Genomic DNA, 20,626 nt, shown 5'->3' with positions numbered 1-20,626 from the left:
CCAATGACGTTATTATCTTCTTATTTTTATTTATTGGCCTCAACAACTAACGCTATCCGACCAGTTGTTAACTACATAAATTGAAGTGGTCACATTTAAAAGATCCTGGGACAAACCCTTTCACTTTTGGGTAGAAATAAGTTTATTGGAACGTGTAGAGCATTGAAATTGAAAAATCTTCTTATCATTCGTTCGTAAATATTGTTGTCAACTACCAAAGCAACTAACAATCCATCGCTGAATTACATTCAGGTTCTCAAGATACAAGTCACTCACATTTCGCCTGCCTAGAATTCCACGAGGGAGAAGCAACTGTATCGAAGAATAATGAATAATTTTCAAGTGAGGGATGTCCAAGGACATTTTCAAAAATATAAATCTTGATCGAATTCCTTTAAATTTTATAATGTTGATTTTGAACTGAAGATCCCACCAAATATGTATCTGAGGTCAATTTGTTGAATTGAAACGATTTTAATATAACTTTCAGAGTTTCGTCAGTTTCTGTTTTTAATTCCGCCCATGTATTTCTCCCACATTTCACTCGTGGATAATAAAATTGCGTCCTACATCGACCTCCCCTCCTCGAGTCTATACTTGTTATCTGACAGTAAGGAGTATTTTTTAAAATGAAGTTATTCGTTGTCTATTGTTGATATCTGATAATTCTTTTGGAATGATGACTCATTCTACAGTATTTAGCTTTAGTATCTACAATATTATTGTTTGGATAGTTGTTAAAATGTAACAGTTGGGCTGAAAAGTTCCTAAGTTAACGTAGAAACAAAAATTTTGATGAAATTTGATTTTATTATTCAACGATACAACAATTATAGCGGCTATACAATTTTTTCGATACAAAATTTTTATAGTACAACTTGTCGCTGAGAGTCAGATCTGAAGAATATGGTGGACGCAGAAGCAATTCGAAGACCAATTCATGCAATTTTATCGTCGTTTCCATTGATTTGTGACACCGTACATTGTCTTGATGAAAGAGCACCTACTTTTTCTTCAAATAGGGCCGTTTCTCCCCGATTTCGTCTTTCAAATGCTCCAATAACGCTATGTAATAGTTGCTTTTGATGGTTTTTTCCTTTTCAAGATAGTCGATGAATATTATACCATGCGCATCCCAAAATACTGCGACACTGTTCCGAACCAGAAAACTGTACACACCTCAGCAACTTTTGATGCGTCATAAAGCTCAGATCAGACCTTCTTTGGAGTATTTTTCTCATGTATGGAGCTCCGCCCCTGAGCATTTCCTGAAGCTGCTGGATTCCATCCAGAAAAGAGCCATTCTTCTGATCGGAGACGCGAACATCACTTGGGACATTGACAGTCAGGAACATCGAAGAAAGACTGGGGATTTGTCTCTCTTCTATAAATACGTTTAGAGGAAGTGTTCAAGTAACTTGTCAAATTGATTCCACCAAAAGAGCGGTACATATAAAAAATACGCGACAAACTGTGGCTACCCATCGTTCTGAGGTTTAACTCACTACATCCCAAACTCCCCTGCTTAAGAACTCTTTCTTTTGGAGAACTGTGTTTATGTGGAATAAACTTCCTAAGAGTGTTTATCCAAATTTCCAGTGATTAAAATCCAACGTAAATCGCTACTTTCGCACCGGCACCGCTCTTAGAGCGCCTTAAGGATTTTCCTGTAGTGCTTGTGTTTTGTCCTAAAAAAAACATAACCTTGCCAGCTGACTGTTGCGTCTTTGCACGCTTTGGAGTTGGTTCACCACTTGCATTCCACTCAGATGACGATCGTCATTTCAGTGGACTGCAGCTATGTCAATGTCAGATTTCCATAAAATTTGGGAGTTACCCGGCAATAGACATAGTCGCATGTATCTGTTCTCAACAACTGTGACATATGACACATGTGACTGATAATTTGAATATATTATGAGATGGATAATCACCTTTGTTTATATATAAGATATGCTTTCTGAAAGGCTCAAAGTCACACCTACTTATTATTTTAACAAAACGGAAAAATTGTGAATAAACTGTGATGATTCGTCTATGTTATAATAGAACATCGAGTTGTCAATTGTGCTTTTTATACAAATTTTTAGATGCAAATTAACGCTTTGAAAAAAAACAGCCACTAATGTCACTTGTCAAACAACCATTTGGTTTTTTCAGTTTTGTATGCGATGTTGGCAACTCTGCCGTGGAGTTTTTATTGGATACTATAGACAGATTATTTATGTTTAATAAAAATAATTATTTAGCCAAAGGTCTACACGGTTTACTGAATTATATTATTATAGCTGAGCGCTACTGTATGTTTTCGTATGGTATCGGAAGTTTTAGGTTACTGGATTTAGGTGGTAAGTTTTAATATGAACTGAAGGGATCAGTCATGGCGGCTACAAGAAAATTACAAGGTAAGTGAAATTCAGAGACCAAAAACACTTTGCCAAAAACGTACCCCTTGTTGAACTACGCATATCTTATCAGCACCAAAGATGATTTCTGTGAGATTGCCTATTCATGTTTGGTGAAATTTCTCACACCAAAGTGGAAAAACATCACATTCATCTGAAGCTCTTGAAAGTAAACATTTTACTTAAGGTACTGTCTGTTCTAGGTGAAATCGATAGATGTTTAAAAAAAGTGATGGAAGGTGTTGAAACCTTCGATGACATATGGCAAAAGGTTCACAATGCTGCGAATAATAACCAGAAAGAGAAGTATGAAGCCGATCTCAAGAAAGAAATTAAGAAACTGCAGAGGTTGCGAGACCAAATAAAGAGTTGGATTGCATCCGCTGAGATCAAGGACAAAAGCATACTTATGGATAATAGGAAACTCATAGAGACTGTGAGTACTACTCTTTCCAGGGTAACATTGGACAGAGGAATTTGAGTTGAATTTGAAGATTTTTTTTTATTCTTGACATATGTTGGTCATTAATCCAAAATGAGAGTTTGGTGCAACTTGTGATTATTTCAGAGACTTACTTTTGGGAATATAGACTTGTAAAATGTTACCTTCTTTTCATGATCAAGTTTTTTTTTTGAAGTTTGTGTTTGAAAAAAAATTGTTTACTGTTCATGAATCCTTTTAAAAAACCTGGTGCACCCATCTACTTTCCTTGACATTTTTTAGGCTGATAGGGATTGTTACCGAATGGGATTTTATTATCTTTTGTTAGATGACTTGACCATCATTTATTTATAGAGTTCTGTACTTTTGGCTTGTTTGAGTTTTTTAAAATTTTTATTTGTATATTACTTTAAATGTTATTTACATATTGACACATATTTAACATTCCATTGGTGTCATTTCAATTTGTTGAATTTAATGACCTCCTTTTACAAGGGTAATTTAGTGCGGTAGCCAAGCTTTATTGATGTTAATCTCCTCTCCCTTGAAATTGTTTTTGTTTTTATATTTTTATTTCCTTCCTACATAAGGTAAATCTTTTTTTTGAGCTACTGTTATTGATTTTCACCAAGTAACGGGTCAGTGTATAAATTTTTTTTTGTATAATTTTAAACAAAACCGCAATGAGATTTTGAAAAAATATTGGCTCTTTACGAGTTATCTTTGCCAAAAGTGTGCCCTTCTGTTTAAAAGAAATTAATTTTGATTACCTTGCTCACAGCAAATGGAGAGGTTCAAAGTGGTTGAAAGAGAAACAAAAACAAAGGCATACTCAAAAGAGGGTTTGGGAGCAGCTCAGAAATTGGACCCGGCTCAAAAAGAGCGTGAAGAAATTCAGCACTGGCTGGTTTTGTCAATAGAAAAACTGAATATCGGGGTAAGTGAAAGATGTCTATGAAATTGATCAGCCAATCAAACATGTCTAGAAAATTTTGTTCAAAGACATATACTGCTTTGTGTGAAAATTTTCTGGGGTGCATAACTGTTATATATTAAAAATAATAAAGTATACAAACTGAGTAATTTTTCTAAAATAAGTAACTTTCCAAATTCTCTTCTCAATGTGTGTTTCACCAATCAAGTTGGCGTGTTCAGGAGATGAGGAAAAATAATTCCTAACAATAAAACTGGTCTCCATTTATATGTAACAGGGAGATTCTCACTTTCACTTTTCGAAACACATCAATGATTTGCTGCAAATTTTTCTGTTGAGAGTTCACACAAATTTCAATAGAGTGATTCATAACAAGGAATAATCCAAAGTAGAGAACTTTGCTTCAACTCTTAACAACAGAACTCCAAATATTTAACATATGAAATTGAAAATAACGGGAGTTACCATTTTTAGATGTCTTAGTGAATAATAATAATTTATTCTGAATGAAAAACAACTACATTTGTTCAGATAAAAGAGTGAATTGGATTAAAATGGATATCCATCCCCTGAAGAAGCCGACTTGGTTGAAGAAACATGCATGAAAAAGAGTATTGCATTTCTTTTGATTCTGAAAAGTGCTTCTTTTGGATTCATTCTGCAATCCAGAGATTACAGTTTTACCTTTTATTAGGTAATTTTTTTACAAATTTTCATTTGGTAGATTTGTTACAAAAGAAACTAGATTTACAATATTTACTGTCCTTTTGAGGATTTTTGAAATTCAATTTCACAGTAAACTTTACCACATACTTTTTTTTTCTTTCAGCCGTTTTCGGTAAGTGATCTATGTCAGAAATCAGATAAAGGTATTGTAAATAATTGTAGTTTCGTTGAGGGTGCTTCATATATCATCTATAAATTTATGTTACATTTCAAACTATTTTGTGCCTTGGTTGTTGCCTCATTGACAGTTCTGATGCACAATATTTCTTGAAGATTGCTTCTATCATATTTTCAAACAGTATTCATTTGATTCATAATATATATATATATATATATATATATATATATATATATATATATATATATATATATATATATATATATATATATATCATTATATTACTTAATTATTTATTGAAGACACTTTTTCTACACCCGAATGAAAATACCGTTTCTTGACATGCATTTCGCTAACCAAGGTAGCATCATCAGGCTATGACTAAAACAGGTTTAGTTAGATATAACTAAAGATGACTAAAACAGCTTTAGATATAACTAAATCTCATCTAGCCATATCAGAAGATGACTTAAAACAGCTTTAGATACAACTGAACCTGTTTTAGTCATATCAGATGACTAAAACAGGTTTAGATGTATTTCAAACAGGTTTAGATGTATCTTAAATAGGTTTGGATATAACTAAACCTGATTTAGTCATATCAGAAGATGACTAAAACAAGTTTTCATATAACTAAACATGTTTTAGTCAAATCAGAAGTTATATCTTAGTTGTAGTTATATCTTACTAAATCTGTTTTAGTCATATCCTGACGATGCTTTGATTAGCAAAACGAGCGTTGGGAGACAGTTTTGGTTTGGGCAAAATGTTTTCAATAGATTCATTGTTTGTAGAGCTAGGGTGTCCAGCAAAACAGAGACAATATTTTTCTAATGTCTCGTTTTAGTGGGACACCCTCTGAAGTTCAAACAATGCTCAATGTGATCAGAATGTCTCGGATTTCATTATGTTATTAATATCTCATCTCTGGTGTGTTTGATTGGTTGTTATTAATTTTGATTTGAATCATTTCTTGAGGAAGGTGTCTGGGATCAAAATACTTCTTTAGAATAAGATGTAAAGGGATTCGAATCCAAAGCAACTTTGCAGTACAAGCAAAGCAGAAGCAGTTTCTGATTCATTATTGCCTTGCCAAGAGAAACTATTTTTTTCTCATTTGACTGGAAGTAAGCAAGAACAGCATAAAATCTGTTGAAATAACAAATAAAATGTTGAAACTTTTGAAAATACTTGAAATTGGACCTTCGGTTGAAGTAGTAGTAATGTCGAAAAAAGTGCAAATATTGATAGCAAAAATTTATTGAATAATGATAATATTTTAATTTATGTAGGCAAGAAAATGTGAGAAAACAAGTATTCAACTCAAGTGACCTTAACTATTGGTATTCTATCTAGTCTGAGCTTTTGTGTCTCTCTCCTTAGATTCATCTCTGCTGTTATTTTGGTAACAGACCCCTGATGATATTTTTCACATTGATTTTCAGACTGACAGTTTTGAATCCGAAATTGAACAGTTGCTATCTAATAAGAAAAAAAAACTCGACAAAGACAAACAGGATAGGATAGAGGAGCTGAAGTCGAAATTAGAAAAACATAGGTTTCACATCAGGAAATTGGAAACACTATTGAGAATGTTGGATAATATGTCCGTGGAAGTGGAACAGGTAAGAGTTGTAGAGGCAATTTTGTGTTTTTAAACATAATTCATGATAAAAATATTTTGGGCTGAAATCAGAGGTTTCAGAATCAGCTATAGTCAGTAAATGTAAGTTCCTCATATGAAAATGTTATTTTTAACTAATCCAATTCAAGATTATTTTGTAGATGAACCAAGATTTCTTCGATATGTCATTCAGTATCAGTTAATTTGAAAACTATTTTTCTAAGTGCGTAATATCTTTTGAATTTATTCATTTTTGTCAATGTGAGAGGACTATGTTTTCTGACAGTGTTCATTCAACTTAATTCAGATATTCTTTGGTAGATAAATAAAAGCATATTTTTTGAGTAAGGATGATATACAGATCCAAGTTTTATTCCGAACTCGTTTCACTGAAATTGAAAAGTGTTATTTTCATTGATTTGATTTTTCGTCAATTATCAATCAATTAATTAATCGGAATCAACCGGAAATTTCGTAGAACTCTTTTATCGTTCTATGGAATTTTTCGTTTCCAGGATACAGGGTGTATTTTTCTGTACTATCATAAGTCAAAACACTTGTCCAACTTTTGTGTAGAACTCATGAAGATGAACAAACTAGGTTTTCAGCCATTTTTCGATGTGTTCAGTAATTTTTGAATATATTAGAGTTTCTGTTAATTTTTTTTAGATGGTTTCCGATATAATTTTATTTCGAGTTCTTTTTAAATATATACAAAACTAAAACAGACAGACTCTATTTCATAGAGATCACCTAGATGAGCAAAACTTTTTAACATTTTTATTTTTTTTATATAGAGGAAGTTTTACCGTTTTTGGCGAGTTCTTTTTTTTTAATTAGGAAATCCTGAAATCGGAGCACATAACTCACACCAAAGCAGTTGAAAAACTGACAGTGGCTGTTGACAGAAATATCAGTGTGATCGGTTGATCAGTAGCGTACCATTATAATTTTTGATGTTTCAATTTGTCAAACAGAGAGTCATTTATAATAATATTTGTAAATAACTGGACATATTGACAACTCAATCTGTAGCTCACAGGAAATAATAAGGCCAAAACAGATTATTATAGTCCATTCAAAAAACTGATTAAAAGTAAAATGATGGAAAATGTTCCTCCTGACAAAAATCAAGTACTTTTCATAAAAGAGCTCTCAAACAACGCATTTTAAACTTATCATTTCAACCTTTTTCTTTAAAAAATTATTTAAATATTTAAAAAAGAGGAATAAAATAATGCATTCAACATTAAAGGGATTCGTTTCTATTTCACCATTTGGCAACATCGGTTATAGTTAATAAAGGACAATGAATCTGTAACCTGTATGAGACAAACAAAGATGACATATTTCAGAGGAATGCTGTTCTGTTTACTTAAGTTCCGAGACATTCTATGACGTGACATTTCGTGCACCTAACCTATCTTCCTATATATAAATAAATAACAAAACAACTGTTGTTTATGTGGCTTGAGAGGTGGTATTGAAATATAATTTATATTTTGCCTTAATTGTTGATTTATAAAGATAATTTTCCTTTTTTAAAGTAGAATATCTATTTACATATAAATTATTTGAACTTAATATAGGCGCTGTTGCCAACTTTATTCTGTTCAAACTTGCATTTGGTGTAATAACCCAATTCCCATTTAACTTTTTAAATGTTCAAATTTTATGAACAATTTCTCTATATAGATCATGTTTTGTTTAGCACAAAAGTTGAATAATCTGTATATGTAAGGTTTGGAGTGTAAGACGGTTGTTTCTAAAGAAAGTTCTCCTATTTTGTAACATTATTTCCGTATAGTGAGGACTTCGGTAAGCTTCTCATAATAAGTAAAAGCAAAGCATTTGTACGTTTTGTATAAATATGTACTGTTACGTTTTCTCTGTGGGATGATTAAACCCAACTTTATTTCATTACTACACTGCAGATACAACACAACACCTTTAACTGAACTTCAGACTGATACTCAAATGTCTATTGCCTTAATTGCTCACTTCGTACCGCACTTTCAACTAAACTTGCTTCCTCTGTTTGTTGGTGTTGCTTATATATCCCAGTGGAAAACTTCGGAAGCCGATCCAGAAGCACAAGTACAGTTGAGCGCGACCAAGTCATTGTCGATCGACGAAAACCAGCGGCGGCCGGCGTTATTTTTTTTCAGGGGATAATTCACAATAAAGGTGTCAGAAGTGGGATAAAGTTGAGTTTAATTGTACAGTCAGGCCAATTATTGTCGAACCCGCGTAGTAAACATAACAGTACATTAAGGCTTATATTCATATGTTTGTGTTATTTTGATTCATTTATTTTTAATTGTTCATGAATGAATACAGATACAGAAAACTATCACAACAACAATTTGCATGAATAAATTAACAAAAACCTTACAAAGTTGAACTTGTTATAAGGATAAATAATTCAATATAATACATTATTTCAGGAGTATAAAAACATTAATGTAACATTTGAACTATTTTTTTGTAACGAATCATCGATTTATCAAATTATGGAAGAAATGTCGATCAGTTTTTATCAACTATTCTTCAGCTTTATTTTTATAAAAATAAAGGGATTTGGCCTCTTTGGCATTAGCACTGCATCGTGAAATTTTGGGTATAATGCCCGTAAACTTTAATTTTTGATCAATCAACCTTTAATGTTGAATTATTTTTGTATCTTATGCCATGAATATTTTTTGAAATTTATTATTTTTTTCTATATGTTTCATATACTTATTATACTTCACAAGACTTCGCCACTGAGATGTTAAAATTTTTGGATAATGAAGTATGATTTCATTTATAAAAGCATGTTTTATCACGTATTTGATTGATAACACTTTAGTATTTTTTCGTTGCCCAAAGTGTGTAGGTTTTCAAAAAAACATTTAGAGCAGAGAGTGGAAGTCTATAACGAAAAACAACAAAAGCGATCGTTACTTGAAAAACATGCTTTTTCTCTCTCGACCTAACCCCTCCATTACTTGCACTTCACTTAACGTGACTCACAGACTAAGAGATCTCATTTATACATTTTGTTTTGTGTCACCTTGTAGATAAAGAATATAAAAGACGATGTTGAATATTATATAGAGAGTCACGCAGAACCGGATTTCGCCGATAACGAATTCATTTACGATGAGATTACCGGCATGGACGAAGTCGAACTTTCGGGAGTGGGCCTTCCTTCGTCCGCGACGACGGACAGTAACGATACCGGCGGGACGCCGACGTCTATCATATCGGGTTCGTCGCCTGTTTCATCGCCGCCCCTGATGAACAATTCGAATTTTAACCATTCCATGGATACCACCAACGAGACTGATAAGAAGGTCGTGGGGAAGGAGCAGCCGAAGGTTAGTGGTTTTTTATGTTCAAAGTTGTTTCGATTAGTTCTTGGTTGGTTTTTTCTTGTGCAAACTTACGGTGGGTTTACGGAAGTCTGTCCCCGGAAAATTTTGAATGGGTCAAATTATTTTAGTCCGATTTCCGAATTGTTAATTGGAATTCCAAGTTTGAATTCTCAATTCAGACCTAACTCCAATTATACTTAACTTTCTGCTTTTTCAATTCGATTTCAAGTTCTGAAAACAAAGTTTGAGGCCTGTATTCTGAGAAAAATTGGGAATTCTGAATTGAAGCAGGTTACGAGGGTTGCCTTTTATGTTTCGGGATTTGGCAACCGTAGTGTTGCAATCTGGCAACTGACAGCTCTATCGTAAAGTTGGACATTTTTGAGCTGATACGTACTCAGAACGTTTTGACATACGCGCGCTATTTGTGTTGTTTACAGTAACTTAAAAGATTCATCTCGGCCCAAAAATGGAATTAAATCGAGAACATTTTCGTGCGATTATTTTTTACAACTTTCGATTTGGATTAACTCAGCAACAGTGCAGGGATGAACTTAATTCAATTTTTGGCGATGGAGCTCCATCAAGGACCAGTGTTTATCGATGGTATGGTGAATTCAATCAGTTGTTCTGAAAACCATTGATGCTGTGCGCGAACTGATATTGCAAGATCGTCATGTGACCTATCGTGGGATTGAGACAACCTTAGGCATTAGTGGGACCAGCATACATTCAATATTGCATAAACATTTGACTGTCAAAGAAATTTGTTTGCGTTGGATCCCACACAATTTGTCAATCGCTCAGAAAAAGGCTCGTGTCGATTGGTCGAAGGAAATGCTCAAAAAATACGATCGCCATGCTTTGAAACAAGTCTATGACATCGTGAAAGGTGATGAATCGTGGATTTACGCGTATGAGCTCGAAAGTAAACAGCACTTCTAAGCAAATGGTCGCCTGTTTTTTCGGAAAAACTGGACATGTCGCAACCGTACCACTATAACAACGTAGAACAGTAAATTCTGAGTGTTACACAACCATTTGTTTGCCAGTTGTCTTCCAAGAAATCAGGAAAACCAACCGCCGAAGACGGATCACTCTTCACCATGACAGTGCGAGTTCTCACACATCGGCTCAAACAACTGCATATTTGAGCACACAAAACATTGACTTGATGAGTCATCCGCCGTATAGTCCTGACTTGGCACCGAATGACTTCTTTTTATTCCCGGACGTAAAAAACAAACTGAGAGGTCAATGTTTTTCGACACCTGAAGAAGCGGTTGCTGCGTTCAGAATGCATGTTTTGGAGATACCTCAATCAGAGTGGCAAAAGTGTTTTGACAGTTGATTCAAACGCATGCAAAAGTGTATAGTTCTTCATGGGGAATATTTTGAAAAACAATAAAGTGATTTTCGATGATTAATATTTGTTTTTGTTCTCTAATCCCGAAATATAAAAGGCAACCCTCGTAATAGAGTTGAGTTGAAAATGTTGAGTTCAAAATCAAAATCTTGGGTTTGGAGTTTTTATTTAATTGAAGTTTCGAATTTGAAATTGGAATTTCAATTGCAAACTTGAAATTTCAGCTTTACACTTATTCAAGAGTTGGAAAACTGGAATTTTGACTTTACATTTAGAATTCTGACGAAAATTTGAATCAAGACTCTGGCTATATTGTGACTTGACTATACGACTTAACTCAAGTTGACCTAACCAAACTGCAGGTTTACAATCATAATTAAGATAAAATATCTTTTAAAACAGTTTAATCTTGATGGTTTTACATGTTGGTTTATTATAAATAAAAAACAGTACTGCTATTAAAATAAAAGAAATAATAATGACATGTTGCTACACAACAACTTTTACCCTTCACAAGAATACTTTAATTTTGACTTTCAGTGTTTTACCCTTTTTGTCATGAAAATTTTATATTGTAAAAGCGAGGTACTTTCATCTCTGAACTCTTTGTTTTGACGTCTGCAAGTGATCTTACATACTACATAATAAAGTAACTTGCTTTAAACAAACTTGTTGTTTACTCAAAAAAATTCACATTGATAAGGATATCGATTTTTCACAATTTACAAAAAATATAGCATAGCTGACTCGGTAAACGTTGTTTTGACACATGAATTATTTCTATCAGATGGTTTGCCCACTCAAGAGCATGCCATGTATAATTGTCTGTGTGAAAAACATGGTGTGCTGAAATCCAAGCCACAAACGGACATTATTTGGCCTTGGGACTTATTGATAATCATTGCAAATGCCAATATACACACATCGGAAAAGTCTAGGGATATTTTTAAAAATGGCAATAATTTTTATTTAGATCGCTTTAGGGAAAAAAAAGTTGACGGGTGATTATTAAACGAATGTAACTTACAACAAAATTTATTAAATGGTCAAAAATACTGAGTGCGCATATAAGCAGAACTAAAAAAAATATGGCTCTTCTTTGGCACCGCGAAAAAAAATCATAATACAAAAAAAATTGGAATCAGTACAAAGTATGGCCTCCACGCTGGTTTATTACGGCCCTACATCTATCGTGCATCGACAAAATGAGATTGTCAATGTCTTGTTGAGGTACATTTGCCCATTCAGCGATTAAAAGCTCTCTCAATTGAAACGTTGTGAGAATGTTCCCCATATGCGGAGTAATTCTTCGTTGAAGCATGTCCCACACATGCTCGATGGGATTCAGGTCCGGTGATTGTGCTGGCCATGGCAATACATCAACTCCTTTGTTGATGAGCCAGTCAGTCACTAGACGCGCGACATGTGGACGAGCATTATCGTGCATTAGGTGGAAGTTTTCACCAACACCACCAGCAAACGGACGGACGATAGGTAGAAGAATGGTGTCGAGGTATTGTCGAGCTGTGAGGGAGCGATTTGGAAAAACGAGATCGGTTCTGCCGCCGATCATGATTCCGCCCCATAGCATTACTGTACCACCTCTGTATGTGTGGACTTCCTGGACGTGTCTCAAACGTTCATTATTTCCAGGTCGTCTCCACAGTCTTACTCGACGAGAATCTGGATGAAATCCAAATCTGGATTCGTCTGTAAACAAAACTGTGGCCCAATCATTTGCATCCCAGTTTTGATGTTCTTGACACCACTCTAATCTTCTACCGCGATTGCCTCTCGACAAAGGTGGACATCTAAGTGGCCTTCTGTTGTGGAGATCTGCTTCATGCAGTCGATTTCTGACAGTATCACGACCAATGGTTACCTGGTGCGTCTGCTGCAACACGTTAACCAACTCAGGTGCTGTGATTGTCGGTTGTCTTCTTGCAGTTAAGACCAAAAATCGGTCTTGAACTGCAGTTGTAGCGCGTCCTCGCCCTGGATGTTGTTCGGCTAGACTGCCAGTTTCACGGAAACGCCGCCACAATCGACTGATAACACTTTGGGAGACCCCCAAACGAAGAGCTACATCATTTTGTCGCATGCCACCTCGAAGAAGCCCTACAGCTCTATTCATCTCAGCCAATGGTAAGTGATGGCGTTCCATGTTAAAGCAAAATATTTCCAGTTTAATTGCTGAGCAAGAACTGCATAGAATGTACAAACTCGACACTTTCAGATTATTCATTTTAGCCGAAAACCTACATTTTGTAAAAAACTTGATAAAAGATTAGTTACCGTTTTTGCAGGCTTTGTTCAACCCATATAAATCTACAGGGTGGTCGAGTATACCAATTTAATCGAAATTAAACGACCTCATGCATTTATTTTTATGATATTTAGTATGTTATAAAAATATCCCTAGACTTTTCCGATATGTGTAGTTGGAAGTTGCACACAGTTGCACAAGTTGCAATTGGCACATCTGTACGTATAATAGAAATTCGTGGTAGTAATATATTTTCACCTCGGAACTTAACATTTAAAATGGTGGCTTCAACAACGATTTTCATTCATTTTTCAATGACTAATCGGGTGCTGTTGCACAGCCGTAGTGAATTCAAATTACAGAGCGATCCAACCTTCAGTTGTAAATTATGCAGTGGCAAGCCTGGCAAATTCAATAAGTTCAAAAACTCTGTTGGATAATTGACAGCATCGATGGTATCGCAAACTACGCTCGATGGATAAACGATAATAGCGGCCGAAAACTGTTTAGGCAGTGAGAGAAGGCTGGCTTATTGTGTCAGAGAGACAGGAGACCGCTTGGTTCTCATCCATACTCCGAGCTGTTTACTGAGTGAGAAGTGATACCGGTAGACGTTTCACGGGAATAATTTATCTAAAATGATTAAATTACTGAAATAGCTATTAAAAAATGTTTGATGTGGAGCACCATTATCACTTAGGGGTCAAGCCATTTTCAATGAGTAAGGTAACTAACACTGTGACACGAGAATTTTATATAAATAGATTATTGATTGGATAGATGTCTTGTGCTCATTGCTAATTCGAAGAAGATGTCCGCAAACGTGACCTATTCATAATTATATAGAGACTTCCGGAACTCACCTATTGGCACATATCAGTTTCAAAATAAAATATTCATTCTAGAAATCAGGGTTGTCATTACCAAATATTTGAATTTGAAGCCTACCCTCATTGTTACAGGTAAACAAAGTTCAGGTAATAAAGTCATTAAGGACCATCTGTTATTACCTACGGTGTATAGATATATAAGGGTGTACGTGCACATTGTTAATTATTTCAGTTCATTGTATTTGTTTGAAAAATGTCCTGAAGTAACGTTGTTTACAAATACAAGTGGTATAAAAACATAGGACATTTTAATTTAAACAATAGTTCAAAAGATTATAGTGTTTAAGTCAACTGAAAAACGATTTGTCATCTCATTTATGAAAGACGTGTTTAGCTTTCTAGAAACCTATTCAAAAACTTGGTTATATTTGTTTAATTAAAGTCCACCAATTCAAATGGCAGCATTTTATTTGGTCTTGACAACTCCGATCCTCTGATCTGAAAAACTAAGAAGACGAAATTTTAAAATTTTCTTCCCGTATGAAAAAAAAAGGTATTTACAAATTCTATTGGCACATTCGGAGATTTGGAAAAACTCGACGACGTACGCTTAACCGGAATTCCTCGCTAGATTCAGGTTATAGAAAACACTCTAGTAACCGAATTTTTTTCAGTATTTGAGCGGTTTGAATTTCGATACTCAGAACTCCGAGCTCCTAGCTCATCTAATTCATACCGAGTTCTCTGCCGACGTTCCAAACTCCTTTATGAGTCAAGTGAGTATCGCGGTGTTCTTCCCCAAGAAAAAAAACCATGTTCCAATGTTTCAGCCCGTGAAGCCGACGCCCGTGCGGGCATCTGTGTCGGTCACTTCCACGACGTCCACCTCCTCGCTGATGAACGTGAGCGGCAACTCCGCGCTGAACTACAGCGGCAACAGCGCCACGTCGACGCCCAGCAAACCGACCCTGGTGAGCAGCACGCCCAGCAAACTGCCCGCCCCGTTTAGGGAAGCCTCGCCTGTCCAGCAGCAGGCGACGACGACAGCGCCGGTGGTGCCGTCGAGCAATTTCGCTGCCGTCGCGGCGAGTTCCGTCGCTAAAGTGACGAGTGAGTCGATAGGTAACTTTTTTTTTTTGTAGGTCAAAATAATTTTTGAATGTCCGCTAATGTGATGTCGCATCTTCTCTAGGAGTTGATATTATAGTCATCTAGAATCCTTGTTTGTCGAGATGGTAACGATTTATTTTTTTATTGTAGCAAGCGGTGAAAGTAACCCCGCATCTGTGATAAGTATCGTTAGTCAAGTACAAACACAAAATTCATCTAATGCCGTTACATCCGTTCATTCAGATCCTATTTCCTCGTTTATAGTGAGTATTGTCTAGAAGTGTAAGATGATATTTTCTTCGTTTATTGTGAAGACACAATCATGACTGTTTCCAATCTTTCAGCGTTTACAAAATTCTACGAACCCTCCTCAGAAACCCTTCGTCGAATCACATGTACAAAGTAATTGTATAAGTCCCGAACCGACCACCAATGCTGAAACGCTTTCTATGGAGGTAGAATCGACTCAACCCGTCGCAAATGGTGCCGACGAAAAGGTAAGAAATAACCTGACTTATCATCGATCTGCAGGTTGCTGATTTTCTTCATTTATATTTTTGTTCAACAAGATGGAAATTTACTATAGTGTATTGGGTGATTGAAGAGCAGTGAACACCTTTGTAGGAAATATGCCTAAAAAAACTTTTGTGTTCTATGTTAAAATGTCACAGATTGCAATAGAAGATTTATGGAGAAACAATGTAAGTTGTAGATATAGGTTCATATACATTTGAACCATGAACCCTGATTTTTTAAGAACAAAACACAAGCACTACAGGAAAATCCTTGAGTCGGTCTATGAGCGGTGCCATTGCGATAGTAGCGATTCAAATTGGATTTGAATCGTTGCAGATTGAATTAATTTGAAAAAACGGTCTCAGGAAGTTTATTCCACATAAACGCAGTTCTGTAATTGATGAAAGAGTTCTTAAACAGTGAAGTTCGAGGTGTACTGAGTTGAACCTCAAAACGATGAGCAGCCACAGTCCGTCGCACAGCCATATAATAAAAAAAACATACTGTAGAATTCTAATAGCATTGTGCAGAGAGTTGAAACACAGTATTTCACTTATGGGTTGAAATTAGATTCTAGTTCGACTTGCATAGAAAATAGCTTGTTACGAATTATATACTTGAAGCGTCCAAATGGAACAACAGAAACATCACATTCTTGATAGAAACTATTAAAATTTTACAGATGTTATAAACTGGAGATTTTATTAACACGTTGATCCTAGGCAAAGGCAAATAGAAAAAAAATTCGTTTCTACTACTTCAAACAGATCCTTCAAACTTTCGACCCATCTCGCTTATTCCAACCTTTGGTAAAATCATAGAAAAATTGGTAAAAATTAGGTTGATGAATTTCATATCTGCCAACAGAATCTTAAATCCTCAACAATTTGACTTTCAATCCAAAAAGAGTACAGGGGATGCAATTTTCCATCTGCTAAAAAGACTTTACTCTGAGTTGAACCTGAAAAAGAAATGCGCAGCAGTCTTCTGTGACTTGTCGAAAGCTTTCGATTGTGTGAACCACGAAATTCTGCTACGCAAACTCCAACACTATGGTTTCAGAAATCAAAGCCTTAACTGAATGAAATCATATCTAAGTCAACGAACCCAAGTTGTGAGAACTGACACGTTGTCAGATATTGTCTCTGTTAGACACGGACTACCCCAAGGCTCGGTACTGGGGCCGGTATTGTTTTTGTTGTATTTTAATGATCTAGCTTATATTGATTCTGAGGGAACGTTCACAATTTTTGCAGATGGTACAACCATCCTGTGGCATGACACTAATGAAAAGGATCTTTAAAATAAAATAGCACAAGTTCTTAAAGTGAGAGAGTGGTGCAACTCCAATCTGCTATCCTTCAATATAGAAAAAACCATTCTTATATCATTCAATTGCAACTTGTCAGGCATTCCAAAGGGTAATGATATATCAAACAAAAAACTAAATAAATTTCTTGTAATCATTCTGGACAGCAACCTCAATTTCAATAACCATATTAATTTGCTGAGCAAAAAAATAGCTTCGGGATGTTATGCTTTACGAACGGTGTCGAATGAATTGGGTATTGTAACTGCAAAAATTGTGTACCACGCTGTGGTTGAATCGCATCTAAGGTATAGCATATCATTCTGGGGCACCTGCAACCAACAACACTTCAATACAGTCTTCATTCTCCAAAAGCGTGCCATCCGATATCTGTGCAAAGTTGGGCCTAGAGAGTCTTGTAAACCCTTGTTCAAGGAGCAAAAATTACTAACATTTTCTTCTTTATTCATACTCGAAACTGTGTGCCTTGTACATAAGAACAAATCATCTTACGATGTTGTTATTGGTTTCACTCGCCAAAGCGACAAATTAAGACTGCCTATTCCATCATCAAATTTCATTAAAAACTCATTGATCTATAATGCAGCCTAAATATACAACCATCTACCGACCAGTCTTAAAGATATCCAATCACCTTATCAGTTCATGAAGTCTGTAAAGCAAGTTCTCATTGACCAGGTGTTTTATAGTGTTCAAGAGTACTTTGATAAAGATATGGATGGAATTCTGAAATAAAATTATTCCCTGTTCAAGCACTTCTTATGTTGATGTCTGACTATTCGTTCATTTAGAATGTATATAAATATGTATGTGTGTGGTATTTATGTGTGTTTATATATGCATATTCATTTATTTATGTATAATTATTTTAGCTGTGCACTAAAAATCGAAACCATATTTCAATATGACACATACATTAAACCAATGTATAGTTATTATAGTGACACTCATTTATACATGATTAGCTTTGTCAACGAGTTTATACTTTGGACAATAAAGCATATTTGATTTGATTTGATACTTTGTCTTGGTACGTGAGATAACAGATAAGGGCAGTTAACCAGATTATGAATCAATTTATATATGAAGATACAGGCATAATATGTTCTTCTGTTTTCTAACTATAAGAGGGCAAATCTATTTAGCAACACTCTATTATCAATTCTATTATCAAATTTCAAATGAAATTTATAGGTGACGCTGACATTTGACAGATTGAAAATTGAATTCATAGGTGGCACGATAAATGACAGTTAAATGACATTCCAATCTGATGTTCAGTTGTTTCAAAAAATGATCGACGATAGGTCACATCCGTCACGTGATTCCGGCACAACGGCCGCTATTTTGAGTATACAATCTCCTAACTTAACTACTCCTGTCACATACAAAAATGTTTCTTTGCGGTGTACCACATGGCTATGTTCTTGGACCGACTCTTGCTGTTGTAATGTAACAATCTGGCATAGTTGATTACAATCGGTAAATTTTTATGATTAAAGACAGTGTTATATATGATAGTCTCAAAATGTAATACCAACTGTCGTTGCCAATTACAGAATTGAATAGTTTCGAGATATTCAGGAGAACACTGAAGAATTCTGCAACCTAATTATATAGTATTACGTGTTTGGATTATGCTTGGCCAATACTGAACTAATTATAGTAATATAAATTTGTTTAATGACAAAAATTTACGTGTCGACGGTTGTGTATTTTTATATTTGATGATTTTTGTGTGACATTACTTTTGTTCTGATATGGGAAGCAGAACATGCACGTTCAATGAGATTCAAGTGCTTGACGGAACTTAGAGCTAACTTTAAGAATATATACGAAGGCGATATAAATTGAAAAACAAAGATAATTCCAACTGAAAAAGAATAAGTACAAATAAGGCCAACTAACGTAGGAATGTAGCCATGTTCACAACAAATAAAACCCGAGACCCGAACAATATCTACTTATGAACCAAATGTCGGGATAAAAATCGCAGACCACGGCTAACAAACCTGGAAACTAGTTTGTTACAAAATAACTTAACGAAATTATATGGGATTTTTTTGTCCAATCGTCCCAACGGAAGAGACGAGGAGAGCCAAGACCAAAAAATGCACGCCAAGTGCTTTTTTTTGGTCATGTGGTACTGTGGAAAACAATTCATGGCTTTTGCATTACGTTAATGCACCTTCTCACTGTCGTCACTCGTCACTGCTGGCCAAAAACAACATTGTAATCATGCCTCAGCCATCGTATTCACCTGATTTGGCACCCCTGTTCCCAAAATTGAAGAGACCCATGAAAGGACGGCGTTTGGCGACGATTGGAGAAATAAAAACCGAATTGCTGAGATAGCTTGAGGACATACCAAAAAGTGCATATTAGAACTGCTTCGAGGAATGGAAAACAACGCTGGCATAAGTGTATGATATCTGAGGGGGACTACTTTGAAGAGAACAAAATAGAAATGGATGAATATATGAAATATTTTTGAGGAAAATGAAAATTCACCTTATTTCTTGAACAAAGTAGTACGTATATGTTTGTTTTATTGTGGTGTTTCAAGATGGTTCCTCCTACCTTTGACCACAGTACCGTTGGGTTCGTATAACTGAAAACTAGCATAATAATACCTGCTCCCAAAGTCAAAATGACAACAGAGATTATGTTGTAACAGTATTCTTAGACTTAAGAAGAGCTTTTGAGAAAATTGACGTAATATATTAATAAAAAAATTGGAAGCTATAGGTCTTAAAGGAACAGTGCTAGGATGGTTTGACTACTTAAGCGATCTCTCATCTCCTATTGACGCAAAATTTGGGGTACCTCAAGGAAGTGTCTTGGGCCCTTTACTATTTCTTATATATATTAATGACATCAGTTTATGTCAAAATTGTGACTTTATGAATTTATTTGCTGGTGATACAATGTTAACAACATCTCATAAAGATTTAGAGATAGTTTTGACAAAAATGAATATCTGCTTAGAGGAGATTCATAAATACTTGAAAGTCAACAAATTAAAACTAAACGTGTCTAAAACAAAAGCCATGATTTTGACTACAGCATATAAATATAAATATATAAACATAAATTCCTATGTTTTGGAAATTAATAATGACAACTGTAAGACAACTTTTTATCTTATGATGCACACTTCAGATATATAACTGAAAAAATATCAAAGAAACGTTACTTTTTTACTCGAATCTCTTATCACTTGTTAGTCTCTTCCAAGGTCACTATATATAACACAATCATTCAGCCTCATTTCGAATATTGTAGTATATTACTATATGGGTGTGATCAAAACAAAATTTCTACTTTACAAAAACTACAAAATCGTCGAATGAGAGTCACATTAAAATGTAATCATTATACAAGCATAAAGTTTATGCTTGACACATAAAAATGGTTATCAATAAAAGAAAGGTTCTATAGATTAGCAATGATATTTATTTTTAAGACTATTAATAATATGTTACCATCTTATTTTGATGAATTCATTACTTATCGTGATAGTACTCACAACTACGAGACAAGACAAAGTTATCTTTTTTCACTTGCCAAGATGCAGATTAACCAGCTCAATGAAAATAT

The 20,626-nt window shown here is 34.9% G+C and overlaps 1 protein-coding gene across 6 annotated transcripts in view; it reads left to right on the top strand.

Moving 5' to 3' along the window:
• The first annotated feature begins 2,159 nt into the window (after nucleotides 1-2,159).
• The window catches only part of Not3 (CCR4-associated factor Not3), a 29,567-nt gene continuing 11,100 nt past the window's right edge, over nucleotides 2,160-20,626 (top strand). For 2 of the 6 annotated variants that reach the window (XM_074176834.1, XM_074176831.1), the window contains exons 1-9: nucleotides 2,161-2,405; nucleotides 2,609-2,841; nucleotides 3,629-3,784; nucleotides 6,071-6,250; nucleotides 9,312-9,611; nucleotides 14,745-14,846; nucleotides 14,901-15,192; nucleotides 15,331-15,443; nucleotides 15,525-15,677. In XM_074176834.1, coding sequence (XP_074032935.1) covers nucleotides 2,381-2,405; nucleotides 2,609-2,841; nucleotides 3,629-3,784; nucleotides 6,071-6,250; nucleotides 9,312-9,611; nucleotides 14,745-14,846; nucleotides 14,901-15,192; nucleotides 15,331-15,443; nucleotides 15,525-15,677 — 1,554 coding nt within the window. In that variant the 5' untranslated portion in view covers nucleotides 2,161-2,380. Of the gene's footprint in view, nucleotides 2,406-2,608; nucleotides 2,842-3,628; nucleotides 3,785-6,070; nucleotides 6,251-9,311; nucleotides 9,612-14,744; nucleotides 14,847-14,900; nucleotides 15,193-15,330; nucleotides 15,444-15,524; nucleotides 15,678-20,626 lie in introns of all 6 variants that reach the window. The other 4 variants (XM_074176832.1, XM_074176836.1, XM_074176837.1 and 1 more) reach the window with 4 other exon arrangements.

This window comes from Leptinotarsa decemlineata, unplaced genomic scaffold, assembly GCF_025532065.1.
Source record: "Leptinotarsa decemlineata unplaced genomic scaffold, Ldec_3_MD MMD2_tig00002082_RagTag_RagTag, whole genome shotgun sequence".
Lineage (NCBI taxonomy): Eukaryota > Metazoa > Arthropoda > Insecta > Coleoptera > Chrysomelidae > Leptinotarsa > Leptinotarsa decemlineata.
The sequence above is the reverse complement of the archived record's forward strand: the minus strand, read 5'-3'. Positions and strand labels throughout refer to the sequence as shown.